The sequence below is a fragment of the Euleptes europaea genome, unplaced genomic scaffold (assembly GCF_029931775.1).
Source record: "Euleptes europaea isolate rEulEur1 unplaced genomic scaffold, rEulEur1.hap1 H_6, whole genome shotgun sequence".
NCBI lineage: Eukaryota > Metazoa > Chordata > Lepidosauria > Squamata > Sphaerodactylidae > Euleptes > Euleptes europaea.
The window spans coordinates 119,991-135,152 of NW_026612054.1; the positions used below are offsets into that span (position 1 = coordinate 119,991).

Below are 15,162 nucleotides of genomic sequence, written 5' to 3' on the forward strand. Positions count from 1 at the left end.
TATCTATTTTTGTAGCCTTCCAACTGCCCTGACCTGGATAGCCCAGGCTAGCCTGATCTCATCAGATCCCAGAAGCTAAGCAGGAGAAGCCCTGGCAAGCAATTGGATGGGAGACCGCCAAGGAATAACTGGGTTGTGATACAGAGCTAGGCAATGGCAAACCACCTCTGAACATCTTTTGCCTTGAAAACCCCACTGGGAGTCACCATAAGTGACTTGATGGCAAAAACAAAACCCCAAAAACACACACACAACATCATCCAAGCATCACACATACAATGGAATATGGTGTTATAAGCCCCTGATCTATGAAATAAAGTTAACTTTGACATTGGCTTGGATTCAACCAGCTGTTCTGCTGCTGAAAAAGGAAGGATGGGCCCTCTTTGATCACTCAAAAAGGCTATGCCAGGGAATATGGGACCTACATGTACAAAAGTCATGTAGGACAGAGCCTACACCAGGAAGGGGAACTGGATAAGACTGAATGGATCCAACCCACTGAATTTATTCCAAAAACCAAAAGAACTAAGACGAATCTATAACACATAATTAATATAGGTGCTTTGACTTGCATGTGTGAATAAGCCATCACAGATCAAACACTGAACTTTTCCTTCTGCAATCAATGAGACTGAAAGGTGCTTAAATTTGACTGGATTATGTCTGCAATGTTTTTCAAGCGAATCAATTCAAACTGTGATTCACTGAATGTTAAGCAATGAAGTGATAAGAAATGAAATGATGAACAGCATGATATTTGGCCTACAGATTTAGCTCTAGCTAACACAAATACCTGTCATCATCTGACAACTTAGTGTTAAATAATACATGTAATGTGGTTAAAGGCAGTTTACCACCAAACAGATGGGAAGAAAAATGAATACTACTTAACGAAAAACAGATATCACAGCCTCAATTTTTATTCTATTGACTTCTCCAAAGATTAGTCTAACATAAATTCCCTACATAATAGACCAGTGCAATCAAGATATCAAACAAGCAAATTATCAATACATTATACGATCAGAATCAAGAAACCGAACATCCGATCAAACTCACATTTCAATTATATATCACTACACCCTTTCTGAGTGTGAACTGGTTTTATTTTTGAATTCACTGATTTAGTCAATTACCACGAAGGACTGATCATGATGGGTAGCTGTGTTAGTCTGTCTGCAGCAGCAGAAAAGAGCAAGAGTCCAGTAGCACCTTAAAGACGAACACAATTTCTGGCAGGGTATGAGCTTTTGTCTGTCACGGCTCACTTCTTCTGGTATCTGTGACTCACGAAAGCTCATACCCTGCCAGAAATTTTGTTAGACTTTAAGGTGCTACTAGTAGGGTTGCCAGTTTCCTGGAACCGGCAGGCAATTACCTGCCAATCCAGCAGCCTGCTTGGAGCAGCGGCCATATGTGACATGCTTACGTCACTTCCGGGTTTAGTCCCGGAAGCGCCACATTGCAAAGGGGCCCTTTACCACTCAACTCCCCTGGAAGTGACATAATCCCGTCGGGTGCGATGCTTTTGGGACTAAACCTGGAAGTGATGTAAGCACGTCGTGTGCACCCGCCCACCCCCACCCCCCACAACCTCCTGCCAGTGAAAGGGGGGACCTGGCAACCCTAGTTACTAGACACTTGCTCTTTTCTACTATGAAGGACTGAATTAGGAATGCTTGACACCCTGCTGGTCTGACTCGTGGCCTATTCACACATTGTGATCATCAGAGTTGGGGATATGACAAATTTATGAAGGCTATTAACTATGATGAGCAAATGGAACCTCCTGATTCAGAGGAAGTGACCCTCTGAATATCAGTGCTGGAAGGGCAACAACAGGGAGTGGCCTTCCCCTTCATATCCTCCTTGTAGGCCTTCCAACAACAATCAACATTGTTCTTGCATATAAGCACTTTATGGATTTGGAATTGTCTCATGCAGAACATTCATAATATGAAAGAAGATTTATCTTATCATTAGATGGAATGGAATTCCAGATCTCTCCAGATGCAACACTGCTTTTTAAGAAAATTAGGTTTGTAAGGCCAATTATAATGAAAAAGCCCATTTCCCCCTGGCAAAACAAACAAAGAAATGTAGGAAACAAAGCTGCTGCAGAAGAATGTGAAATGTAAAAAAGATATATATGAAGCGATACAAAACTTCCCCATACCGCAGGGGTAAATACAGTTTCTTGTAATGAAATCCTGACTGTTTTTGATCCGTATCTGTGCTAGTGAGCACCGATAACAAATGTAAATACTTTAAGACAGGCAAGGTTATGTTCCTACCAGTCAGCCACTGACATAAGTGTTCTAAACTAGTTGTGTCGAGGGTCTTCTAGAGCAGCTCCCCCCAGCATTATATACCGTATTTTTCGCTCCATAACACGCACTTTTCCCCCTCGCTTTTGAGGAGGAAAATGTCTGTGCGTGTTATGTAGCGAATGTGCACAGAGCCGGCTGGGCCTGCTGGAACGGCGTGCCCAGACGGCTCTGTGCACATTCGCTCTAGGCGCGCTGGAACGATGCAAGCCTTGCACCCCGCCCGCCTCCCAGCTGGGAGGCAGGCGGGGTGCACAGAGCCGGCGCCAGCCTGCAGCCTTCCCTCCTCCCTCCCCGGGCGCACATGGGCCGGATTCGGCCCCGCGCGCCAACTGAAGCCTTCCCTCCTCCCTCCCCGGGCGCACACGGGCCGGATCTGGGCTTGCCTGGGCCAGGGGCGGGAGGGAGCGGAGGCGCTGGGGACTGAACCTGGGACCTCCTGCATGCCCAGCAGAAGCTCTGCCACTGAGCTCACAGCCCCCTCCCCTCGCTTTCCCGCCGCCCCCCCTCTCCCAGGCACAGTCAGGCTGCCCATTGCTTTGCATGGCAGTAGACCTGGCCTCCTGACTGAGACAGGAGGCCAGGTCTACTGCCATGCAAACCAATGGGTAGACCTGGTCTCTGTGAAGGGGGGGGGTCTCCCATTGGTTTGCACGGCAGTAGACCTGGCCTCCTGACTGAGACAGGAGGCCAGGTCTACTGCCATGCAAACCAATGGGTGGACCTGGCCTCCCTGGGGCATTCACTCCATAAGACAAGTTTTTATAGGAGGAAAACAAGATTTTTTCTTGTTTTCCTCCTCTAAAAACTAGGTGCGTGTTATGGTCAGGTGCGTGTTATGGAGTGAAAAATACGGTAAATGTGGAATATTATTAAAAAGGTTAAAATAATGTGTTCCTTGCTCAAAAACGTCTGCTGACAAAGATCCTAAATCCTGCCTGTCATTTGTTATCTTAGATTGGAGCTATCGTTTTATTTAAGGATGCATTCTGAAAACTTTATGCATAATTTCCCAATGTTAACGCTAACCCACTTTTTAGAGCAAAAAAAGTGGATATTCTAACAGACAATGCAGGTTTAGAAATAATATCTTTTGACATTTCAATATCTTCTGTTTTTGAGGGGGAAAAAAGTTAAACCTTTTTAAACGGAGATTATCAACTAAACTTTCTTTCATGGAGATAGTTAAAGAACCTAAGAATTATAGAGACTATAATGATTCATGCCGAGTAGACCCACTAGGGGTTATTTAAACTCACTAGTGGTTTCACTTATCAAAACCACCACCACTAACTACCACAAGCCACACTGTTATTAGCCCTGGAAGGCAAAACGTTAGGCAAAAAGAGGACATCTATCTGTTTACTCTTCCAGGGCTAATAACAATGCCAGTATACTGTAGTGATCAGAGGGTCTGACTAAGATCTGGGAGACCCAGGTTTGAATCCCCACACTGCCTTGAAAGCTTTGCTGGATGACCTTGGTTCAGTCACACACTCTCAGTATAACCTACTTCACAGGGTTGCTGTAATGATAAAAATGAAAACAAAACTACGTTTTGGGTCCCCACTGGGGAGAAAGGCTGGACATAAACAAAGTAAGTACATAAAATAATATAATAAGGGACTTGCTCAACACTACCCCATGAGCTTCATGACTAAGAATTAATTTGGAAACTGAGTTCTCCAAGACTGTCTACCACACCAACTGGCAATGAAGAAAACCTTTTAAAGGGATGAGCTCGCAAAATCCAAGGAAAGCAAAATGCAGTTTCTCAGTGAGGTAAAAGAAAACAAGTCACACATCTCATACATGCGTTCAATAAGGTTTTTCTCTCTAGTGGCCATTAGCCAAACACTTAATGATGGCTTTGATTTGCTCTGTGCCATTTTTAAGGGCCTGGGGAGTTATCTAGGATCTGGGATCACATCCTTTGTGTGGGCTGAAAAGCATAAAATAACTTTCCTGCACTTCTTGCCAGAAGCCATTGCAAGTGGGGGGAAGGGCTGCCTAAAATCCTGAATGTCCTCACCTCCCATTTTGTAAATTGGCCACTGGAGCAGCATATGACCCCCACTGGTGGTGGAAAGTGCCGTCAAGTCACAGCTGACTTATGATGACCCCATAGGGTTTCCAAGGCAAGAGACGTTCGGTGCCGTTGCCTACCACTGCATGGGCTGAGAATGTTCTGAGAGAACTGTGACTTGCCCAGGGTCACCCAGCAGACTTCATGTAGAGGAGTGGGGAATCAAACCTGGTTCTCTGGATCAGAGTCTGCCACTCTTAACCACTAAACCACGCTGGCTCCCATTACCCTATTAAGAATCACTTTTAAAGTAGAAGCTCAACTGGTTAAATATGTTACATGCCACAGATGACATTCGAGCATCCATTTGTAGGCTTGCATTTAACAGCATCTCCAAGCTGTGAAACTGTTCCATTAGGACTATGGCAAAACAATGCATTGTCATGTTTTTTGTATTTATCAGGAATGTTAGCTAGATGCCTGAAAGCATGAGCTGTGGTTTCTTTTTTAAACTTAACTTTCACCAGTAGTGGAAACTGGGAGACTTCAAGGTGAGATGGAGGACCCTTAATTTCCATTCTTTCAATTTTCCAACTTTAACAAATATTCACCATAGATGGTATTACACTGAGAATGCAGTGGGAACTGTATAGATTGCAACCTTGATGCGCTGGAAACACTGTTGTGGAAAAGAAACACTTCTATGAAGTCTGAATTCTTTTTGTCCCCTGAGAATCTCCATAGCCATGTAGCCCTAGGCAAAACTCTCTTCTTTAGTCAAATATCTCATTATCCAAATACTGGGATTTTCCCAAGGACAACTGGAAAATGAAACTGCATTGTACTCTTGTCCCTGGAACTCGGGACTTTAATCTATGGCCCTTGTTGAATTCAAATAAAATTATGTTTGCTTCTCTTTTCAGCCAGAACTTTAAATTGTTCCTCCCTTCCATGCCCCCAGCGTTTCCTCTATAAACCAACACCACTCCTCTAATCTCTGATGAGTTCAGCCTCTATATCTATCACTCTTCATTCATTTGTTTGCACCGTCTATTGACCCATCCAGTGATCCACAATGAAGAGGCTATTGCATATCCTGTTACATATAGTATTGCTTTTTCATTGTTGTCATCCTTTTCTTTCCCTTGCATGAGTTTGCTCAATGGATTTCAGTCTCTCTCTCTCTCTCTCTCTCTCTCTCTCCCCCCCCCCATCTCTCCATCTTCCCTCCCTCCCTCCCAAGATCTCACAAGATCAGGCTACCCAGGGCTTTCCAGGTCAGGGCATCTATCTATATAGGCTTGATACAACCTCACAAAAACAAAAAACAAAAACACACCAAACAAAACAAAACAAAAAAAACCACCCAGAAAATGCAGAGACATACTGGCAATTTTTTTAAAAAAACCTTTAAAATAATCAGTAGCTCAGGTGGATGGTTAATATTTACATATTGCTCCTCTGAAGTCCATCAGTGTTACTGGATATATTAGTTTCCAATCAAAACTCTTTGTTGCCAAGAGATACTGTGAAATTATGATTTCCAGTGCTCCAAATATGTTAATATTATAAAGAGTTAGTTTTCTGCTTCAGAAAAAAGGGCTGCTGCTGAACACTTGAATAAGTTCCATTGACAATTATGTATGAGGAACAAGCTGGCATCCAGTTTCTTTTCTTAGACTTCCAGTCTCCAATCTAGTGATATTACTTCAGAAGGAGACACAGGAAAATTTGTAGGACTGCAGGCTTTGTCAAAGCACATTTACTCAGAGGACCTAGAAGCCTCCTGCCCTGCCAACTCTTAAAACTCTATAGAAGCACTCCTAAGTTGGGCTACTTACAAGTAAGCCCTGTTTTATTCAATGAGCGTTCTGAGGGTTGTAGCCTATGATTCAAGGCAATCCTATGCAGACTTAGTCCAGTCTAAGCCCAATGGGAGTAACTCTGGAGCAACTCACTAGAATAACTCTGCATAGGATTGTTCTGTCAGTCCCACATTGTTCCATTCAAGTTAGTGAGCCCAGGATCATAGCCTTAGCCAATTGCCCCCTTCCCCTTTTATTCCATCTTACCCTCATCCTTCCATTTCTTATTGCTGGCCCATCTTCTGCCAACCTCAACACATAGAGATCCATTTTGTATTCTCTTCCTCCTCGAATACTGAATCCAAACCCTTTGGTTCCTTTCTCCATGTCAACAGTAAAATAATCAAAATCCTGTACAGTTAAAGGAAATACAAAAAATAAATTATTTCAATAAATTGTAGCATTTCCATTCCTCATTTAAGTGGAAATCGTGAGATACAAGCAGATTTATCACTTGATACAATGGTCCAGTTCCCATTCTTGCCAAGTGCCATCAGTCTTCATGTAATGGCAGACATCCATCGTTTCCAACATGCAGCTAAACTACGTGTGATGTATACACTCCAAACAGAAGCCCATATGCATAAAATTCTGTTTCCCAAGATCTTTGCCTCCCTTTTTTGTGGTAGAAGAATCAAGGGAATCTGGTTGTCACGTATTCTGGATTCTGTGTGATAAACCATTGCCAAACATTACTTTAGGTGAGTTGTGATGTGCCTATGAGCACAGCTTTGAGTGAGCCCTTAAGAAATAGTTTCTTAAGGACTTGTTTCTCCCTTGTGGCCTGTATAGGATGGGCTCCACTTGGGACTTGTGCTGGTTGTTGGTTGGAGTCTCTCAGAGTGTATTAGTGTTCTCCATCAGCAAGTGTTCTCTCTCAGCTAGAAGCAATAAAGAGACCTGTTGTTGAAGCTATCAGAATCTCCTCTGAGTTAACTACAGAGCAGGACTGAAGGGTAAACTGAAAGCAGGATAGGTGAGCTCAGTTCTATCCACCATGCCTACATGGGTGGTAGTAAGGAGTACGTCACTGCTCCACCATCAGACGACTGGTAAGTGTGTGAACCAGGCCTAGGGTTTACTGTATCAGCATGGAAGGAGTTAGAATGAACCAACAGCTATTGCATGTCTCAGAAAATATTATTCCCGATTCAGAGATCATGACCATAACTTCACAGGCAGATATGTAAGTGTAATAGAAACAATGGTATCTGAAGAAGTGAGCTGTGACTCACGAAAGCTCATACCCTGCAAGAAATTTTGTTAGTGTTTAAGATGCTACTGGACTTGCTTTTTTCTACAAAAACAGTGGAGACAAGCATGTTTACATGGAAGTAATTTGAGATAAATGAGTGTACTTTCAAGAAAACTGATACAGGATTGGAAAGTAGATCTGCTTAAATCACAGTATTTCAATTTTAGATTATGAATAAGACATACAGGAGATTTTGAGAATATTAAAGTTTTCTGGTAAAAACTTGGTTTATGAAAAACTTCTGTACCTGATGTTTCCACACCTTGTGAGTCTCTAGGGCACAGTCATTCTGAATTATACATGATGCATGCATGATGTCTGTAAATGTATTATATCTAAAATATGCATGCATGATGCAACTCACAAACAATTCAAGGACAGTTTATACGATCAACATAATCAAGCATTAAAGGTTTTTCTAGGACAGATTCCTAAAGTTAGGGGAGGGCCTGTGGCTTAGTGGTACAGCATCTGGTTCACATGCATAAAGTCCCAAGTTCACTTGCTGCCATCTCAAGCTAAAATACACAAAGTAGCAAGAAAGGCATTTCTTTGCCTGAGATCCTGGAAAACCAGTTAGAGTTGACAATACTCAGCTACATGGACCAATGGGCTGTGTGGGTATGCAGGATCTGTATATGGTCAATATATGTAAAGTAGGGGCAGAGATTGCAGGTTTGAATATGTATGTATGTATGTGCTGTCAACTCACAACCAATTCATGGTGACACCAACAAGGAGCTTTCAAGGCAAGTGAGAAACAGAGCTGGTTTACCATTGCCTTCCTCTGCAGGGTCAGTACTTGGATGGTCTCCCATCCAAGAACTGACTTTGCTTAGCTTCTGAGATTGGATGAAATCAGGCTATACCATACACTTCCACATCCCTGCAGGTTTTGAATGCTTCTAAAAAAATCCTTCTGCATTTCGATAAATAGTATACACTACCCATAGTATACACTACCCATTCAAATATAACTTGTAGGGCGAAAATCCATGGTCGCTTTAGCCTCCTTTATTCCCTGTTTCAGCCAGGATTCAGCCAGGATTGAACACATGCATTTTGCCGAGCGTGCGTTTTCGCCCATAGATTTCCATTTCATTTTGCTGATAATATAAACATAGTCTTGTTTGTCCTTTGGAGGGCTTTCTTTCATTGAAGGCCATGGAAATAGCCTCTCTCTCACACACACAAAAATGGCCATATAGATAATACTTGTATAACGTACATCTCTGTTTCCACATTGTTACATTGTTATTTCACCATCCCTCCAAGGAGCTCACAATGGCATACGTAGTTCTTTCCTCCATGCCTCACAAAAGTCCCGGCTCACCCACCAAGTTTCATGGTTGAGCAGGGATCTGAACATGGGTCATCCTGGCCTTGTTCTGAGGCCCTAACCACTATACATATTGTCTTTCACCCACCAAGCTTCATGGTTGAGTAGGGATCTGAACATGGGTCGTCCTGGCCTTGTTTTTAGGCCCTAACCACTATATATACTGTCTTTCTACAAAAAAGTAAACTTTTGAAAAGGCATTTATTTTGTTGCATTTATTGCATTCTCAGCATTTACACACTGATGGAACAGTTTTTATAATGAGGATGGTTAGACCCTGCACAAAATCTCCACTGACAGAAGCGATTTTTTTTTTGCCTCTCCCTGCCTCTTTCTCCCCCAAAACACTACTGGGGGACAAGAAACCCTCAGGATCACCACCAGAAGGAGCTGGAGGTCTGCCCTGGGAGGGGGAATCAGCAAAAATTGCCTCCCCTTCTCTCATGGGAAATTTCTGCTGGATGCAGCTCCAGGTTATTAGGCTTGGGACCATGAAATCGTCAGTATCTCTGTGAAATGAGGCACCTGTTCAATTTTTGCACAGATAGTTTCTATTTGCATAATTCACATCACAATGCAAGCCCATGCACAGGTACGGTCTTCTGATCAAGTAATAGTTTCCCTTGAGTGCCTTTGTAGGGAGTTTTATGATTTCCTAATTACAAGCAGTCTCTGTCTATGACAGTGATAGAAAGGGCAGTATTTATGCAGCAGTTCCATCTGCTTAGTATTTCGGCAGAGAGGCAGCGACGGGATGGGGCAGTGGTTGCTCATAATGACTCAGATTCTGTATTAGAGAAATGGTTTCCTAATAATGGTCTGCAAATTAATGGCTTTTCTGCTGAGTCACTTTATGTGCCAAAAGTGATTATGTGTGTGCAACGGGTCCTTAGCTTGCATCCCTTGACACTCTCTGCTAAATATGGTTTATATAGCCCTTTCACAAGACAGACACAAGTCGTTTCCATTTAGAAAAGAAAGCCCCACTGCACAGAGAAACTTCATGCTTGCCTGGATCGATTTGCTGTCGGATAATTATTTTATTAGCACAAATACTTATGCAAATACACTGATACATTCAAAATTAGCTTCTGTTGCAAACACTGAATAGCATTAGGCTTGTGCTTTTGACTTAATAATAGCACACAATCTATTGTGAACTGGCTTGGCTGCAATTTCATGGAAAAGCGGTATAAAATTATAGATGAAAATAAAGAAATACCTGGGGCTGCCTGTAATCTGATAAGGGGTATTGCCTGGTGTCAGGAGAATGTTGCCTGTAATCCATCAAAGGGGGTTGCCTGTAGTCCAGAGGAGGTGGTTGCTGGTAATCCAATACTGGAGGGTGCCTGTAGTCTAATGGAGGCTGCCTGTAGTCCGTCGAAGGCTGCCGATAGTCTGTAAATGGGGGTTGCCGGATGTCGGGTTTCACATCCTGCCTTGCTTTCACCTCTGACCTGTAACTGAGTAATAAGAAACGGTTAGATTTTAAGGCCAGAGGTGTTAACTACTCTTAAATACATTTCATGAAATGAAAAACATGCCGTTGGGTTGTAAAACTGAGCTGATATGCAGCTTGGCCATTTGTGAAAACACGGGACGTGGTCTGAAAGTTATGGTGGTCAACCTTTTTGGCAAGACTAGGATGATGGCTTACAGCATAGCTGAGGCGCTGCCGTGGTGCCTCCAAAGAGATTTCCCGGCTGCTGCAAGGCTTAATAAAGTTTTTTTTAAGTTTAAAAAAGAAAATGGGGCTTCCCCCCCCCCAAAGGAGGAGGAGGAGGAGGAGAAGAAGAAGAAGAAGAAGAAGAAGAGTTGGTTTTTATATGCCGAATTTCTCTACCAGTTAAGGGAGACTCAAAACAGCTTACCTTCCCTCCCCCTCCCCACAACAGACACCCTTTGAGGTAGGTGGGGCTGAGAGAGCTCTAACAGAGCTGTAACTTGCTCAAGGTCATCAGCTGGCTTCATGTGGAGGAGTGGGGAAACAAATCCATTTCACCAGATTAGCCTTTGCCACTCATGTGGAAGAGTGGGGAATCAAACCCTATTCTCCAGATCATACTCCACCGCTCCAAACCACCACTCTTAACCACTACACCACGCTGGTCAAGGGATTTTTCCCAGACTGGAGGGGCTTTGAAAGCTGACTACCATCAGCTCTTCCCCAGGAACACCCCCCCACACCAGCGCCACATTTCTCTTCCAGGATTTAGGTCCTGGAGAGACTGCGGCATTGGAGGAGCGGAGTGCAGCTCCATGGCGCCCAGGTGCTGACGGAACTGCCCTCACTGCCAGTGTAAGTGCCTCTTATTCCGTGATAAGAGGCCACGTACGCTGGCAGCAGGGTCACGCCACCTCCAGACCACTTTCAGCCCCCCACCTCAGGAATGGGCTGTTAGTAGCAGAGTATCTGTTTGGTGTGCAGAAGGTCCTAAATTCAATCCCAGGTCTTTCCAGTTTAAAAAAGGATTTACTAGTTGGTGATATGAAAGACCTCTTCCTGAGACCCTGAAGAGCCACTGCCAGAGCCAAAAATATTGACTTTAATAGACCAATTTTCTGACTCAGCATAAGGCAGCTTTATGTGTTCATTTGCCACAAGTCAAGTCCAACAAGTCAATGTTATTCTAATGTCCATTCTTTCCCATGTTCTGCATCATCCTCCCTGCATCAGCAGCAGACAGTGAAGTTGTGGTTTGATGCTAATTGAGGGGGTACAGAAAAGCTTGTCAGGGCTGGCCACCCCAGGGAGGGAATGGACAGTGCTATGGAACTGGATGGCCACTGACTGGTTAGTATCCACCACTGCCATCAGGGCCACCACTGCCATCAGAAGCAACTGGGCAGCAGCAGTAGCATGTTTGCATGGTGCTGACTGAGCCACCTCCTGCCTCCACCACTGGTCATCAACAGCTGCCCATAAGAATGCACTTCCCACCACTGCCCCCTGCTGGACCCCCATGGCCTGGTGTGGTATTGTCTCTGCTAAGAAGGGGTGAATTCACACATCTTTGTTTATTGCATTATTATTGTGATATCTTATTCATTTCATCTTTTTTTTGCATTTTTTATTAATAAGTTTTATTTTTCAACACAAACACATACAAAAATATAAACCTTAACACATATCCAATAGAGTTATTACATTATATTGGAGCTTACTTTGAAATTGCATTTCGGTTATTAACATCTTTGACTTACATTTCTCTATATTCTCATAATATTTTCATATCTACAAATGCATTTATTCATAAACATTTTTTACTTAGATTTTTATATATTATTTCTATTCTTGGCTATATAGTTAAAGAATACATTCCATTTTTCATAAAATCAAGAGGTTGATCTATTAGGTATTTAAAGAAGTTAATTTTGCCATTGTTGCATATTCTGTTAATTTATTTATCTGGATGTTCCTCTGCTTCCCACTTTGCTGCATATATCATTCTCGCTGCTGTCACCATATACTTAAATTATTCATTGTATATTTTTGTCATGTTTCTTGGCATGATATTTAATAACATGTTTTTTGGATCCAACGCAAACTTGTTTCAGCACTTTTTGCATTTCATCATGTATCATTATCCAATATTTTCTTGCCTTCCTACAAGTCCACCACATATGATAAAATGTTGCATCTTTGTTCTGACATTTCCACCATTTCCCATTTGTTGGCCTTTGCTATATCTTTAGGTGTAATATACTATCTGAAAATACTCTCTCAATATTTGGCATTCAGTGAAGTTGACTACTTTAGTCCATAAATTCTCCCACAGTCTCATGTTTATACTTCCACTAAAAGTTTTGAATCCATTTTATCATACAGTTTTTACTTGTTCTGTTTTAGTTTCATATTGCGATAACAAATTGTGAATGTTCCCTAGTAAATGTCTTAAGTCTCTAGTGATTAATCATTCATAAGTTGTCTTCTCTCTTACATAAATACCTTCTTTTGTTATTTGTTTTTTCATTATTGAAGCCATATGATGATATAATAGCCATTGAATATCCCTTCCTTCATCTTTGATTGCCAAATTTTTATTTTCCCTTGGTTATCCATCATATTCTCAAAAGTTATATAAACCGTTTTCTTCCATGTACTATTATCACAATATACTTCGACTGGATATGTCAGTGGTGAAATTGGGGATCTTATTCTGCTTCAGTATTGGAACCATATTTCAAGCAACCTGTCTCTCGAGATGTCTTCCGTCTTGTGTTAGAATTGTTTTAATGATTTCTTACTCCACAAATAATTATGTATTCCTTCTTTAATGTCAATGATTTCCAGTTTTACATTCCTCCATTTTGGATCATTAATCCAATCTGTTATCCAAACTAGTGCTTACAGTTGACAATACAATTTGATATTTGGTACAGCTATCCCTCCTCTCATCTTCTCATCTTATAGTACTTTAAATCTTACTCTTGGCCTCTTCCACTGCATATGAAGTTATTTATTGTTTTTAGCCATTTTTAAAAAGCTTTCCCCTTTATATAATTTGGCAACATTTGGAATAGAAAAATCAATCTTGATAATCTATTCATTTTGACTGTAGACATTCTTCCCAACCACAGAATTCTTAATTTTTCCCATGTTTGTATATCATTAATGCTTGTCCAAACTTTTTGACAGTTGTCTTTGAATAGGTTGTCATTTTGTCCTGTTACATTTACACCGAGATACTTTATTAGTTTTTTTGGTAACAACACAATCTGTTATTACCTCCTCTTCCTCTGCTTTGGTTGCTGTTAATAACATAATCTTTGTCTTCTTTTTATTCAATTTATATTCAGAATATTTCGTGATTATTTTGTCCACATAGGACAAACACCACACCAGGAGGTGCACAGTTATGGTAGCACAATGGCCAGTGATGTGAGGTACAGGAAACTGTCCAGTGTGGAAGAAGAACACAGAACAGAGCTGATGCCACAGGCAGGCTCTACAGTCTCTGTGTTTTTGCTTAAGGGTGACACAGATCCGTGCTCTCTTTCCTCGTATACACAATGCACACCCCAAAGCAAGATAATGATCTGATACTCAAAGGTAAACATGGCTACAGTAGGTTGCAGAATATGTTAACAGGGGCGCTGTGAAGGGGTCATACCAGAATTTTCAGAAGTGTACTACACAGGCTTCCTTCTGGAAATCCAAGATATTACTGGGCATTCAAAATTCCAAGACCACGGTTACACAGCCCGGATAACCTACAAGAACCAATATTACTGGGCTTTTGCTATAACGAAATGCCTTAATATTACTAGGCATAATAATCATACTAAGCCTATAGGCACATACTACTTCAAATGAGATAAAGAATGGCATTATTATCAAGGGGCAGATATCAAAAAGAGATGGGCTAGTTTCATCCAGTGAAGTTCCAGGGGGAAGCTCCCCTGAAACTAGGGCTGTAACCGCTAATACCCCTGAAGAATTATCCATGAGGGAAGATGTTCTTGGAATACTTCAGCAAAAATGCCAGTTACATTGTCCCCAAACTGTTAATTTTCGAGGTATTTTAACTTGTGAATTTACTGCAGTTCTACAAAAATGCTTATCATGAAAACAGAGCAGGTAATATATCAAAAGTAGACATGAGAAAATGTTGGCATTTACTGCATAAGCTATAACTTCTCTGACAGTCATTTTAGTCTCATTATCTAGAATGATTAATTTGTGATTTGCAAATATTATTTGCTCAAGTAATTGAAAAACTGGATCTTTGATTGTTTTATTAGAGGTGAACAAATGTACTATACAGCCACAATCCCTTTCAGAGATTACCAAGAATTTGAGTTGTGATAACAATCCATCTTTGATGATTTTATAAGGGCAGTTATTTGAGGAACTGGTTGGTGGGGTTGGGGATATATGCCTTTTATAATCCAGTATATTATGCAAGTCCGTGAGGTTCTTAGCTTCCCTGTTCTGTAAAGATCAGGTTGTAGCCAGGGCAGCCGAGAGCTACCTTGGCCCCCAGACAAAGATTCCACCGGCTCCCCGTACGACTAGGGAAGGCAGCATGGTCTAGCCTGATCTTGTTAGATCTTGGAAGCTATACAGGGTTGGTACTTGAAAGGGAGACCACCAAGGAAGATGCTGCAGAGGAAGGCAATGGCAAACCACTTCTGCTTAATCACTTGCCTTGAAAGTCCCTTGCTGGGGTCTCCAAAGGTTGGCTGTGACTTGTTGGCACTTTACATACATACACATAAGTGTGTACCAATATAGGATACATTTCTTATATTTGATGAAGTGGGCTCTTTTTCAGAAAAAACGTCATGTCACAATAGATCTTTAGTAAGTAAATTAGTAAGAAATCTATTTCAGTTTACCCTTG

The 15,162-nt window shown here is 41.7% G+C and overlaps 1 protein-coding gene across 7 annotated transcripts in view; it reads right to left on the bottom strand.

Annotated features, from left to right (window-relative positions):
- Window positions 1-15,162, bottom strand: part of LOC130493041 (membrane-associated guanylate kinase, WW and PDZ domain-containing protein 2-like) — a 169,104-nt gene that overhangs the window by 38,586 nt on the left and 115,356 nt on the right. For 6 of the 7 annotated variants that reach the window (XM_056866815.1, XM_056866816.1, XM_056866814.1 and 3 more), the window contains 2 exons: window positions 10,038-10,278; window positions 6,429-6,572 (listed from right to left, as the gene is read on the bottom strand). In XM_056866815.1, coding sequence (XP_056722793.1) covers window positions 6,429-6,572; window positions 10,038-10,278 — 385 coding nt within the window. The remainder of the gene's footprint in view (window positions 1-6,428; window positions 6,573-10,037; window positions 10,279-15,162) is intronic. The other variant, XM_056866817.1, reaches the window with a different exon arrangement.